General features: G+C 44.5%; 1 protein-coding gene across 1 annotated transcript in view; it reads right to left on the bottom strand.

The window, feature by feature from the left end:
- Positions 1–14,314, bottom strand: part of LOC137642689 (GATA zinc finger domain-containing protein 1) — an 81,909-nt gene that overhangs the window by 45,472 nt on the left and 22,123 nt on the right. The window contains exon 2 of the mRNA XM_068375471.1: positions 10,311–10,370. Within this exon, the coding sequence (XP_068231572.1) occupies positions 10,311–10,370 (60 nt within the window). The remainder of the gene's footprint in view (positions 1–10,310; positions 10,371–14,314) is intronic.

Below are 14,314 nucleotides of genomic sequence, written 5' to 3'. Positions count from 1 at the left end.
GACGACTATGTCACCGTTCTGCTTCCTAAGAGCAAGCTTTCTGGTGCCTCCGCCACTTCTCCTGCCTTTAACCAGTCGTATGAGGCTACCACCGTGGTTCTAACCAGAACAAAGGCAGGGGAAGAGCTTTTCGCAGAGGAAAGAACTTCCGAGGCGGACGTGGAGGCAGCAGGTAGGGGGGAGGCTCTATGTCTTCCGCAACAAATGGAGGTTCAGTCCCTGGGCGTTCAGTATCATCTCCAAGGGACTGGGGTGGAGTTGGATTCAAGGACCTCCTCCTCCGAACAAATTTCGTCAACATTCCACTCCGGACCTGGTCGAATTTGTCCAGGATCTTTTACAAAAGAACGCCGTACAAGAAACGAAACACCTGAAGTTTCAAGGTCGGCTGTTCAGTGTCCCGAAGAAGGATTCAGACAAGAGAAGAGTGATTCTAGACCTATCCCTTCTCAACTTGTCCATTCAATGCGACAAGTTTCGAATGCTTACCGTCTCGCAGGTGCGGACCTTACTTCCCCGTGGGGCCGTCACCACCTCTATCGATCTTACAGACGCCTATTATCACATCCCGATAGCGAGACACTTCCGTCCGTACCTAGGCTTTCGCTTAGGGGACAAAAGTTACTCCTTCAAGGTGATGCCTTTCGGGCTCAACATCGCCCCAAGGATCTTCACAAAGTTAGCAGAAGTCGCTGTTCAGGAACTCAGGAATCAAGGGATTCAAGTAGTAGCCTATCTGGACGACTGGCTCATTTGGTCAGACACCTCCCAAAATTGCCTAAAAGCCACTCACAAAGTCATCCATTATCTTCAATCTCTAGGCTTCCAGATCAACTTCAAGAAGTCCCGTCTTCTTCCAAAATCGAAGGTCCAATGGCTCGGCCTGCAATGGGATCTTATATCTCATACTCTGTGTCTTCCCAGACCCAAGAGGTTAGAGATTGCAAGGAACACCAAACGCTTTCTCAAAGACAAAGTAAGTTCCAGACGACTCCAAGAGAGGATTCTGGGGTCCCTTCAGTTTGCCTCAGTGACGGATCTTCTTCTGAAGGCAAAATTGAAAGATATCAATCGTGTCTGGCGTTCGAGGGCGAACCGGAAGCTCCGGGACAGGAAAGTCCGCCTTCCTCCCATTCTACGGGAAAGACTTCTTCCTTGGACAAGAACAAACAGTCTGTCAAAGTCAGTTCCCCTTCGATTTCCGCCTCCGAAATTAATCATTCACACGGACGCATCCTTGTCAGGTTGGGGCGGTTATTCCCAGCTCAAGAAAGTTCAAGGTCTTTGGACTCCCTTGTTCCGCCAATTTCACATCAATGTGCTAGAGGCCATGGCAGTTCTTCTAACCCTGAAACGTCTTGCTCTTCCCAAGAAACAACCCCTTCGTCTGGTCCTCGACAGCGAAGTGGTGGTCCGCTGCCTCAACAGAGGCGGGTCAAAGTCAGGGCCTCTGAACCATGTTCTAGTAGCCATATTCTCCCTAGCAGCCTTGAACCGTTGGCATCTTTCAGATGTCCACCTGGCGGGAGTCCGGAATGTAGTGGCAGACGCCCTGTCCCGGACCTCCCCTCTAGAATCGGAATGGTCACTCGATCTAAAGTCATTTCGGTGGATTCTCTCTCAGGTTCCCGGTCTCCAAGTGGACCTCTTCGCCACGGAATCCAACCACAAATTGAGAGTATATGTGGCTCCCAATCTAGACCCTCAGGCTTACGCCACAGACGCCATGTCACAGAATTGGGACACCTGGGAAAAGATTTATCTCTTTCCCCCGGTGAATCTTTTGCTGAAAGTTCTAGACAAACTGAGATCCTTCAAGGGACAAGTAGCCTTGGTCGCACCCAACTGGCCCAAGAGCAACTGGTATCCTCTCCTGCGAGAGTTGAGACTATACCCTCACCCGATACCCAATCCGGTTCTGTCTCAGATAGTACAAACACGCGTTGTGTACGCTTTCTCAAACATTCAGAGCGCCCTAACTTTATGGACTTTATGAAGTTTGCGGCTATGCATGGTGCCAATATTGATCCTCAAAACACCTTGTTCCTAGAATCGGATAAACGGGATTCCACCATCCGCCAGTATGACTCTGCAGTTAAAAAGTTGGCAAAATTTTTAATAGACTCAGACGTGAACTGTATGAACTTGAACCTTACAGTCACTTTCTTTAGATCTTTATTAGAATCAGGTCTGGCAGCCAATACTATCACCACTATTAAATCGGCTCTGAAAAATATCTTCCTAGTGGATTTTAACATAGACTTAACCGACTCTTTGTTAGCTTCAATTCCGAAAGCTTGTGCCAGACTGAAACCGGTTACTCGTCCTACTCCGGTGACCTGGTTCCTTAATGACGTACTCAGATTGGCTTCTGATACCATTAACAGTTCTTGTGATTACATTCCCCTTCTCAGGAAAACACTTTTCCTGGTGAGCTTGGCTTCCGGGGCAAGAATTTCTAAATTGGCAGCCTTGTCGAGAGACCCGGGTCATATTGACTTCCTGCCTTCGGGAGAGGTCCTTCTTTCTCCTAACAAATTCTTTTTGGCTAAGAACGAAGACCCTCAAAACAGATGGTCTTCCTGGAAAATTGTTCCCCTCACGCAAGATCCGTCTCTGTGCCCTGTTACTACTCTTAGGTCTTTTTTATCCCGGACCTCCTCTAACTCCTCGGGGCCTCTATTCGTTAGAGAACAAGGCGGTACCATTACTATTAAAGGGATCAGGCAACAAATCTTGTATTTTATTAAACAAGCTAACCCTGTCTCTTTTCCTCTTGCACATGATATCAGGGCGGTTGCTACCTCGGTGAACTTCTTTCACCACATGAATTTTACAGACCTTTCCAGGTATACAGGGTGGAAATCACCGTCAGTGTTCAAGAAACACTACCTTAAACATTTGGAAGCCCTAAAATTTTCTACAGTAGCCGCAGGGAGCGTAGTTACTCCCAAGTAACTCACAGGTTAATGCCTTGACTCTTTATCTCTCCCTCTTACCTGCCTCATTTATACCCTATTGTATTCGTTGGTCTCGCACCTGAATACTGTTATTATATTTGTAAATTTTATGCTCCTGAGTATCTGTATATATTATCACTCACGGCATTATTATACCTACCTTATTGGATTTATGTTCATATTTAAGATACCCTTATAATTGTTTTTTGGTACTCATCTCTGATTAAAAGCATCCTGTATTTCCCTTACGCTTATGTTTTTTCCTTTATTTTGCAAGTTTGGTGACATTTTCTCTTGTATAGATTCACTGGGCGGCACAGGTTCGAGCCCAGAAAAGGGATTTTGACGTAGGAAAAATCTATTTCTGGGCGAAGGACCTGTGCCGCCCAGTGAACCCTCCCAGCTCCTCTCCCTTGGAGTCCCCAAACTTTGGGTGCTAAGGAGTTGGGTTCTGAGCGGATGCATTGTTAGTAGTACCGAGTGAGGTTGAACGGCTCTCCTCTATTGGGGTTTCTGTCGTGGATGAATCTAAATAGTGCGGGACCTCTGGATTATACGCCCAATTTTATACCGACACCAATAGGTGAGCGAGCTAGTTAACCTAGCACTCCTTTACATTTTTTCTCTGGTATATTTAGCAGTAAATTACCTAAGAATAAGTGCTAAATGGAGCTTATTCACTGGGCGGCACAGGTCCTTCGCCCAGAAATAGATTTTTCCTACGTCAAAATCCCTTTTATAATGAAAATATCATTTTTAAATATTAAACTTAGCCAGTGAATATATAAATAGCTGATTCACACCCATGGTGGTGGGTAGAGACCAGTATTATAACAATAAAGGCGTATGTGCCCAAGAGTTTTTGACAAATATTTCATAAAAACAAACTTAAGTATAGGTACCTGGTAAGGAAGCTGACTCTGATGATTACTTTGCCTCATTAGTCCGCTTTCCTCACGAAGCCCAGCCATCCTCTCAGGATGCTGAAAGACTCCCAGGAGCTGTTATATCCAGGGCAAACACCCCTATAACAGGACCTCATCAATACCCTTAATCTGGGCGCTCTCAAGAAACAACATTTTGACCACCCGCCAAATCAAAAAGATTGCGAAAGACTTCTTAGTCTCCCGTTCAACCCAAAATAAGATTAAAAATTTCAAGAGTAGATTAAAAGGATATTGGGATTAAGGGAATGTAGTGGTAGAGCCTTCACCCACTACTGCACTCGCTGCTACGAATGGTCCCAGTGTGTAGCAGTCCTCATAAAGAGTCTGGACATCTTTCAAGTAATATGAAGCGAATACCGACTTGCCTCTCCAAAAGGTCGCGTCTATAATACTTTTAATGGATCTATTTAGCTTAAACGCTACTGAAGTTGCTATCGCTCTGACTTCATGAGCCTTGACTTTAAGTAAATTACGATCCTTCTCACTTAAATGAGAGTGTGCCTCCCGAATCAAAAGTCTAATAAAATAAGACCACGCATTCTTAGACATGGGCAAAGAGGGCTTTTTAACGGAGCACCATAAAGCCTCTGAACAACCTCGTAGCGGTTTAGCTCTGGATAAATAAAATTTAAGAGCTCTAACGGGGCACAGCACTCTTTCAACTTCATTCCCCACAATTTCAGAAAGACTGGGGATTTCAAATGATTTAGGCCAAGGACGAGACGGAAGTTCATTCTTGGCCAAAAAACCAAGTTGAAGAGCGCATACTGCTTTATTAGTGGAGAAGCCGATGTTCTTGCTAAAAGCATGTATCTCACTAACCCTTTTAGCCGAAGCCAAGCTCACCAAAAAAAGTGTCTTGAGGGTAAGATCCTTCAGGGAGGCTGAATTTAATGGTTCAAACCTGTCTGACATAAGGAACTGTAGGACCACGTCCAAGTTCCAAGCAGGAGTCGAAATATGACGCTCCTTGGAAGTCTCGAAAGACTTAAGCAGGTCTTGGAGATCTTTGTTATTATAAAGATCCAAACCCCTATGCCTGAAAACAGAAGCTAACATGCTTCTGTAGCCTTTAATGGTGGATGCAGAGGGAGCGACCGTTTCTCAGATAAAGCAGAAAATCCGCAATCTGCGCTACAGAGGCACTTGGAAGAGGAAATACAGGAGGACTTCCACCAGTCTCTAAATACCTCCCATTTCGACTGATAGATCCTGATGGTAGAGGATCTTCTAGCCCTCGCGATCGCTCTAGCTGCCTCCTTCGAAAACCCTCGAGCTCAAGAGAGTCTTTCGACAGTCTGAAGGCAGTTAGACGAAGCGTGGGGAGGCTTTGATGAAATCTCTTTACGTGAGGCTGTCGCAAGAGATCCATCCGCAACGGTAGACTTCTTGGAACGTCTACCAGCCATAGAAGTACCTCTGTGAACCACTCTCTCGCGGGCCAGAGTGGAGCAACCAACGTCAACCTGGTCCCTTCGTGAGAGGTGAACTTCTGCAGCACCTTGTTTAGGATCTTGAAAGGTGGAAAGGCATAAACGTCCAGGTGAGACCAGTCCAGCAGGAAAGCGTCTATGTGGGCTGCCTCTGGATCTGGAACTGGAAAGCAGTAAGTCGAGAGCCTCTTTGTCAGTGAAGTCGCAAAAAGATCTATGGTGGGTTGACCCCATGTCATCCATAGCTTCTCGCACACAGTCTTGTGCAACGTCCACTCCATGGAGATGACTTGTCCTCTTCTGCTGAGGCAGTCCGCCAAGACATTCATTTTTCCTTGCACAAATCTCGCCAAAGGAGAGATGTTACTTGCCTTAAATGGAGTTCCTTCTGATCCGTGGACCAAAGACCCGAGCATTCCAGACTGTCCAGTGGAGCTCCCTAACCCAAATCCGATGCATCTGAATACAACACATGGTTTGGGTTCTTGATCGCAAGAGAAAGACCTCGAAGTCTGATGTTGCTGTCCCACCAAGTCAGACATGTCTAGACTGAGTTGGAGATTGGGAAAGAGATACTCTCTAAGCCCTTCTCCTTGTTCCAATGGTTTAGGTGAAATTGGAGAGGGCAAAGGTTGAGTCTCCCCAGAGAGATAAACTACTCCAGCGATGAAAGAGTTCCCACGAGGCTCGTTCAAACTCTTACAGAGCAACTGTTTTTCTCTTGCAAGTGAAGGACTTCTAACAGAGCTTGTTCCATTCTTGTGGGAGACGAAAAGGCCCGAAAAATCCGACACTGTATCTCCATTCCCAAATAAAGAATAGTCTGGGATGGAGTACTGTAAGTTACGACTTCTCTACGTTCACTATGAGACCTAGCTCCTTGGTTAGGTCTAATGTCCATTAGAGGCTCTCCAGACAGCGATTTAATGACGACGCCCTGATTAGCCAGTCGTCAAAATAAAGGGAGGCTCCGAATCCTCAAAAAATGTAGAAAGCTTGCTACATTTTGCAAGGGCCTTGTAAAAACAAGAGGAGCAGGAATGAGGCCGAAGCACAGTGCTCGAAATTGGTACATTACTTTCCCGTCCACAAACCTCAGATGTTGTTGAAAGTTTGGATGAATCGGGATGTGGAAGTATGCATCCTGAAGGTCGAGAGAGACCATCCAGTCGTCTTCCCTTACTGCTGCCAAGACAGATTTGGTAGTCTTCATCGTGAACTTTGTATTGACAATGAACACATTGAGCGCATTTACATCTTAAGTACTCCTGCAGTGAACGTGGCTGCCAGATCATTGGAGCCATCCCTGATAGCCTTGTTCCTGCAGTGAACGTGGCTGCCAGATCATTGGAGCCATCCCTGATAGCCTTGTTCATGCATGACATAATTGTACAGCAATACATTGACCGCTGGAGAGACCTTCTTACTTAAGGCTCCCTGGGACCAATCCAACAAATAAAAACTTCAAACGCTCGAAAAAACTCCTAACAGGAGATGGTCTAGCTCTGAAGCAGACCATAAAATCTTGGAGCGTCTCATGGCTAGACGACGAGGAGAGTCCACTAGGCTTAAGAAGTCTCCCTGGGCAGAGGCAGGTACGCCCAAGCCGAGAACTTCTCCTCGAGCTTCTCCTGTGTCACACCAGACGCCCGAGCGAGAAGCTAATTAAGAAGGAGGAAAAGCAAAAGCAGACTTTCCTAAACTTCTCCTGGATTCCAACCAGTCTCCCAGTAGGAGCATGGCCCTCTTGGAAGAACAAGAGAGAACTGACTTCGTAAATGTAGGAGTCGAAGAAAGTCATGCCAAGAGTAAACTCAGACGGCGGAGCAGCCGTTACAAAACGAGTAGGACAAAATTTCACTAAAGAAATTCATAATTAAAAAACAAGGGATTGTTGGACCACCCTAGGTTACTCCTCTTCTGAATGACTCCCCAAAGGTACATTAGTTGAAAGGGGGTCATCAACTTCTTCAGAAGGCACATCATCTGATAAATCTAAAGTCTTGCGAGAAGGAGATTTATATTCAGAATGACGTGAAGGAAAAGCCTGACAGGCTACATCAACTTGTATATGAACAGAAGTTAAAGTTGGAGGGTCGATGTCACGTTGTGACTGCAGAGAATGTTATTCTACTACACGTCGTGACAGAAGTAACTGACGTTCAAACGTCCCGTAGTAACAGCAGTGACTGCTGTTCGATGCTATATCGTGACTACGATGACTGACCCTCGACGTCACGTCATGTCTACGGTGTCTACCGCTCAACATCACGTCGTGTCTGCGGTGTCTGCAGCTCAACGTCACGCTGTGACTGCGGTGGCTGACGTTCAAAGCGATCAAAGTTACATCGAGATTTATGCTCCGCATCTCGTTTAACAGCAAAGCTGTCACTAGGGATAACGTCAGCGTGGCGTAACAAAGCTCGTCTAGAAGGTTGAAGACCCGAATCACATAGCCCAGAACCGTGACGTACAAAAAGCAAAGGATCCTTTCGCACAGGAACAGGATCGAAAGCTTCTATTAAAGAAGAAAGCTTTAACAGCATATCTTGCAAAACACTTAACTTCGGATCAACCTGTGACTGCGGTGGCTGACGTTCAAACGTCACGTAGTAACAGCAGTAACTGCTGATCGATGCTATATCGTGACTACGGTGACTGACACTCGACGTCACGTTGTGTCTACGGTGTCTACCGCTCAACGTCACGTCGAGTCTGTGGCAGAAACGTCTGTACATGAACGTCATCGCTATGAACGGGACTCTTATGATGACTACAGCTAGGACGTTGAACTTGTTCTGAAGGAACTAATAAAAGTTTCAACCGTCTCGAAACTTTACGCCCAGGCTTTTAAAGAGACGAATCATCGGAAGACGAGGAGGAACTTCGTCTCTCCTGTCTTATGGCAAGGACGTGCTTGACGAGCAACGTCTGATACCTTTGAGGGAACGTCTGTTCGTTGGTTTACACTCCTCACTCCCTTAGGTCCTACGACATTCCTTCTCCCTGGTGCAGGGGAGCCTGAAAGAGGTCTCGGACTAGGCAAGTGACAAGCACGAACAAACGAACCCTCCGCAACACAGAACATGTTTTTTGCACTTACTTCACTGATATCGCATTTTTTAATAATTTCACATAAGACATGAATAAAACTGATTTCTACCTGAAGCACGCAATTCTCCCTTAAATCTAAAGGTTAGAATTGCGAAATGAGTCGTATAATGTAAGCAGATTAGTACAAAATGAAACACACATGCAAAAATCAATAAACATATACATATATATCGAATAAAACAGAAATATATAAAGTTAAAAAGATCAGTGACTGGGGATGAGACTAATTCACTAAGGACTACGTTTTCAATCTCTCACCGTACAGTGCCTTGGTACGAGAATAAAAACTAAAACGTTTTATCCTCTCTCCCCGTACAGAGACTTGGGACGAGAGTAAAAAACTGAATCGAGAACAACGTTACTCGCTCCCAAACTCCTTGTACAGAGACTTGGGACGAGAATAAAGATCGGATCGTTCTCTCTCTCTCTCTCTCTCTCTCTCTCTCTCTCTCTCTTGTCACTCACAAGAGAATGGCTCACTCACCCTTCGTCAATAACAGATTATTTGACTAAAGGAAAAAACTGAAAGGACTAAGAAAATGAAAATTAACATGTTCCTTTAAATTAGTATCTAAAAAACTTCAGTTTGAAAGAAGAATGAACAAAACGTCAAAATCGATTTACTCTTTCTGCAAAGTGAAACCGTGATTCTCTCTTTCTCTATCGTAACGATAGAGCGCAAACTGCGTAGCATAAATAAACCAAACGTTAGTTCATCTTTGAAAAACAGCACAAAGACTATTCAAAGAATAAATTTCTTAAAATATTTTCTAAAAATATTCATCTCATCACTCTTACAGAGCAACTGTTTTAATCTAAACAAAAATAAAAGTTGAATGGGCTCAACGTTGTTTAACTTCGTTTTCCAAGTTAGGACCGCCTACAAAGAATAGGTAAAGGCCGCATATAAACAAAAACATAAAATTTATCTCGATGTTTAGTATAAATGGAAAGCTAATCGAAGAGGCCTAATAAAGGCGGGTGAGATATAAAATATATAGAGGTAAATCTATAAATATCAACAATAATTTATAAAGTGATAAAATAATTACTAAAAGCCTTTAACACACTTCCGTACACTGAGGGAAGGGTCGGCCATCTTTTCTCTATGGAAAAACCAGAACGAGATTAAAAAAGCAAGGGCAAAAAACTTTTCCTCTCCTTTCAAAAGCATTTCTTTTGAAGATAGTATTGAATAATCCAACACGGCGAGAGCAATAAAACCAAAACCAAGTACTTCACCAATTCGGTAGAAAACTCGAGGTCTAGAGCGAGCGGAACCAATGTTGTCGGTGACACCGACAGAGAAGAACTGGAGTGGTTGAGAAGTATATGCGGTATCTGGCCGATAGTCGGCGCTGGTGGGCACACCCGCTACCTTCATGGCGATCGCTCGCGAGTTTTTTGGAATCTGTCAGGCCGTCGGAGACGTCAGCTATTTATATATTCACCGGCTAAGTTTAATATTTAAAAATCCACACATGATAATTAATAAGAATTAGATTATGGAATATTCTAATACTGTATATGCCTAATACTCCAAGCAGGTGGTATGAGAGGAAATTTAAAAGTCAAGAACAGCAAGAAATATGAAACCAAGAATACAGTACAACCAAACAATTACTTGATTTTACACAGATTAAACTACTGCTAAGCTGCTAAGCCACATTTCTTTATAGTTGTGTAATCTAGCAAAGTATATGAGGATTCTTTCACATGTACTAAGTAGGCAGATGCAGCCCCAATTAATAACCTAAAAGCAGGATATTAAAATTAATTTATCATAAGTTCCTAGACCAGCTAGCACATATAGTACACAAGTTTTATTCATATTAATGCGTGATTAATACACTTACTTTATAAAACAAGTAATCTGAAGTACATGGTGTAGCTACAGCTGCTGGAGCTTTGGTGGCCTGCAAGACAGATACAAACAAATAAAAGAACATCAGATACAAAGAACGAATTAACTACATCACTTATACTGTATTTGGCTATTAAGTGTACAAATATTTCATAACCTGCCATTGACATTGCAAGATATTTCAATAGTCAGACAATATTCATATGTTTGCTACTCAAACAGTTGAGAGTAGATGGGTCTTTTCTTACCACCAACATTGAAATTTTAAGTAACAAATTGCAAAAAGTTGTTGTTGATGGGCACCATAGTGAGAAGTATGGGAATGTGATATCTGGTGTTCCTCAGGATAGTGTTCTTGTACGGTACTATTACTTTTCATAGTATATACACATGATAAATGGTTTGGCCTAGAAAATAAGCTTGTTGCATATGCAGATGATGCTATGCTCTTTGCTTCAATTCCATCTCCTGAATGTATATCTAGGGTTGCTGAATCCCATAATAGAGATTTGGCCAAAATTAGTGCATGGTGCAGATTATGGGGAATGAAGCTGAAATCTAACAAAACTCAAAGTATGATTGTAAGTAGGTCAAGAACAGTCACTCCTCAACATTTACATCTTTACATTGATAATGTTTCTTTAACTATACATAACTCCTTTAAAGTTTTATGTGTGATACTTGATTGCAAACTTACTTTTGAGAAACACTTTGTGTTTTTTTCTTTAATTCCACAAAAAATTAGTTAATTGAGAAGGTATTTTATTTAATTTTACTTGTTTAAGTACTGTTCTTCTGTATGGTCTTCACCTGCTGATTCTTATCTTAATTTATTGGACAAAAGTTTGTGGTCTATTAAATTTCTTATTCCTGATGTTATTAATCTCTGGTACTGTCATTCAGTCAGTTTTTTATTATCACTTTTATTATTACTAGCTAGAAAAGCAGGATGCTATATGCCCAAGGGCTCCAACAAGGAAAATTAGCCCAGTGAGGAAAGGAAATAAGGAAATAATTAATGATGATATGAGAAGTAATGAACAAATGAAATTAAATAAAATATTTTAAAAACAGTAACATCAAAATGACCAATTTGGAAGTAATTTGTATTTTTCCTAATGATACAAACCTGTAGCTTTTTAGAAGGTTATTACTTTAGGCTAAGCTGAAAGACGAGCCATTAGATTTTTAGCATGGGTTAACCATCCGCCCGCTAGTTAGCGGGAGAGGTGGGGGTAATAACTACCCCTCTCACTCACACACCTGGCTGTGAACCTCACTTTGCTTGGAGGTAATATTTCAAGGGGGACTGGTGTTGGCAGGTCAATCTGTATAAATAGCTACAGTTTTCTATCATTAGGAAAAATGACAATTTGTCCAAAATTGTATTTTTCCTAGCTATATAAACCCGTAATCATTTAATATAGGAATCCGCTTCAGCGCAGCTGAAACAGCCGAAGAGAAAGAAAAACAGGCAGTTGTGCTGATAGGTTGGCTGGCGGTATGAGGCGGAGCTTCACTCCCTCCACCGCCAGCCCACTTTCCTCATTCAAACGCTTTAGGCTCAATGTGGAACATGAGAGGGGTGGTAGAGGCGGGCATTTATAATAAATGATTACGATTTTGTATAGCTAGGAAAAATACAATTTAGGACAAATTGTCATTTGTTCGATGCGATATACAAACCTCGTAATCATTTAATATAGGAAGACTCACTGGTTGGTGGGATGTCTGCCTTTGCTGCTTGTGAAAAGCTAACTGCCCGGATATAGACCTAGTCTCAAATGAGAGCAGAGGACTAAATCCACCAACCCGTCTCTCAACCCGACATGATGATGGTGGGTCTGGGAGACTGGGAGCCGGGTCGCGCGATGTTGGGTAAGAGCATCGAGCGACCTGAGAACGTGAATGCAAGAGAAACTCGACCCTAGGGTCGCAGTGACTGGATGAACCTCCATAACCAAAAGACAAAGGGTTTATACATCCACCGTTTTCCCTGCCTAGCAGAAGACGGGTGGAGAATACCTGTAAACAAACTCTAGCAATCTTACCTGGGAAGACTTGTCTTGATATATGGGACTCCATGGGAGGAGACAGAGTGAAAGGCAGAGCACATGCACACTGCTTTCACAGTGCCAAACATACCACAAAAATCAATCCAAGAGACTTCCCTGTCCGGGAGGAACCGGAGAGGTCAGACAATAGCTTGAGCCGCTACCAGAGGGCCAAGAACAAAGGTGTCTAAGGACTTGTGCATAAACTCCCTCAAGTAAAAGGCCGTAAAGGTGGTCTGGCATTTCCAAACGCTAGCCTTCAGCACTTGGACCGCTGCAAGATTTCTCTTGAAAGCAAGTGTGGGGCAATACCCCTGATCTCGTGAGCTTTAACCCTTGCTGGTGCTTGGACTCTTGAGGAAGTCTCATATGCCTTGCGGATGGTTTCATGGATCCAGAAGGATATCGTGTTCCTCGACACCTCCCTCTTGGCTCTGCCGGTGCTAACGAAGAGTTGTCAACATCCAGGTCTGAGATGCCGAGTTCGCTTAAGATAGCGCCGGAGACACCTGACGGGACAGAGAAGCCTCTTACCTAAACCCCCACTCGCCGCATCCAGTAAGGAAGGAATAGTGAAGGCCTCGAACCTGGAATCGTGGATCGCTGGGTTCTGAAATTTGGCCGCGAACTCTGGCACAAAACTCAAGGCGATCTCCTTCCAACCCTCTGCGTGAGTGACATTACAAGAGAGGCCGTGTAACTCCCCGAATCTCTTCGCCGATGCTAAGGCTAGCAGAAAAAGTCTTAAGGGTCAGGTGCCTGTCTGAGGCACGGCTCAAGGGTTCGTACGGAGCATGAGTAAGAGACCCGAGAACTAGAGAGACATGTCACTAGGGAACTCGAAGTGCCCTCGGGGGACACGACTGTTCGAAGCTCTTAATGAGCATATAAATCTCAAGGGTGTTGGAGATATCTATGCCCTTCAGACGGAACATCATTGCACCCTTCGCGAAGAGTCAACACTATCCATTCCTCAGACCCGAGGTGCTGCCATATCACCCAATGGCGAGATAGGCATCCCCCTACCTTCGGCAGCATGGGAAGGGGAAAGCCAAGCTCAGCGTTTTACCTTTCCCTTGCTTGCCCCTATTTTTTCCACGACATGGAGGAGCTCCCGAGGGAGGCTGAAAGGTCTGTTTGGGAGCAGAACCTGCGGTACCATTGCTACTTCCCGTGGGCTTGGCCTGACTCGACCTGGCCGCGGACGGTTTCGCAGGACCAAGTCATCTTGAAACTCGCAGCCTGCGCCTGGTGGATAATGGAGTCCTTCAAGTTGAGGCGCCATTTATCCCACGCGGCCCGAACTTCCTCTGGTGGAAAGAGAGAAGTTGCAGCTCTAATAGGAGTGTTCCCGAGTGCCAGGGCCTCTCCTGAACCAATCTGTCTCACCAAACGAGCGGCTACTGCCTCAGGCTTTTTGAGGATCAGATTGGCATACTGGGTAGCAAGCTGGTCCAAGAGAAAGGCAACAGCTTTCCCATAGACAAAACTAGGTTCCTGTACTGCTCCATGTGTTCGGGGGTAGCGAGCTTGGTGTTCCGTGCGAACACTGTGGCCGTACCACACCAGCGGTCGAGCCACGAAGCAGCCTGGAGAGCGGCTACAGAGATGGACTCCATTGTTGAAATCTCAGAGGCTGAAAAGGAGACACTCTGAGATTTCAAACTCTCGACTGAGGAACCTCAAGCAAGCGCTCCGACCGCGGGGTCAAGAGGGAGAGGACAAGGCACAGAAGATCCGTGTCGTAGTACCTCTTCTGTCCCTGGAGTGGTTGAGGGAAAAGCTTGTTCGAACCTTGGCTCCTAAGTGAGTCACCAGGTCCTGCGATCTGGTCACTCACTCGGTCCAATGCTCGAGCAGCCTGTCTCGACCAGGATAGCGTGATGGGCCATGAACTACCTTCGGGAGCTCCCCATAGGGTCTCTAAGGCTGTATACTTATC

The sequence above is a fragment of the Palaemon carinicauda genome, chromosome 6 (assembly GCF_036898095.1).
Source record: "Palaemon carinicauda isolate YSFRI2023 chromosome 6, ASM3689809v2, whole genome shotgun sequence".
In the NCBI taxonomy this organism is placed as follows: Eukaryota; Metazoa; Arthropoda; class Malacostraca; order Decapoda; family Palaemonidae; genus Palaemon; species Palaemon carinicauda.
This window is presented reverse-complemented; position numbering and strand designations above follow the sequence as displayed.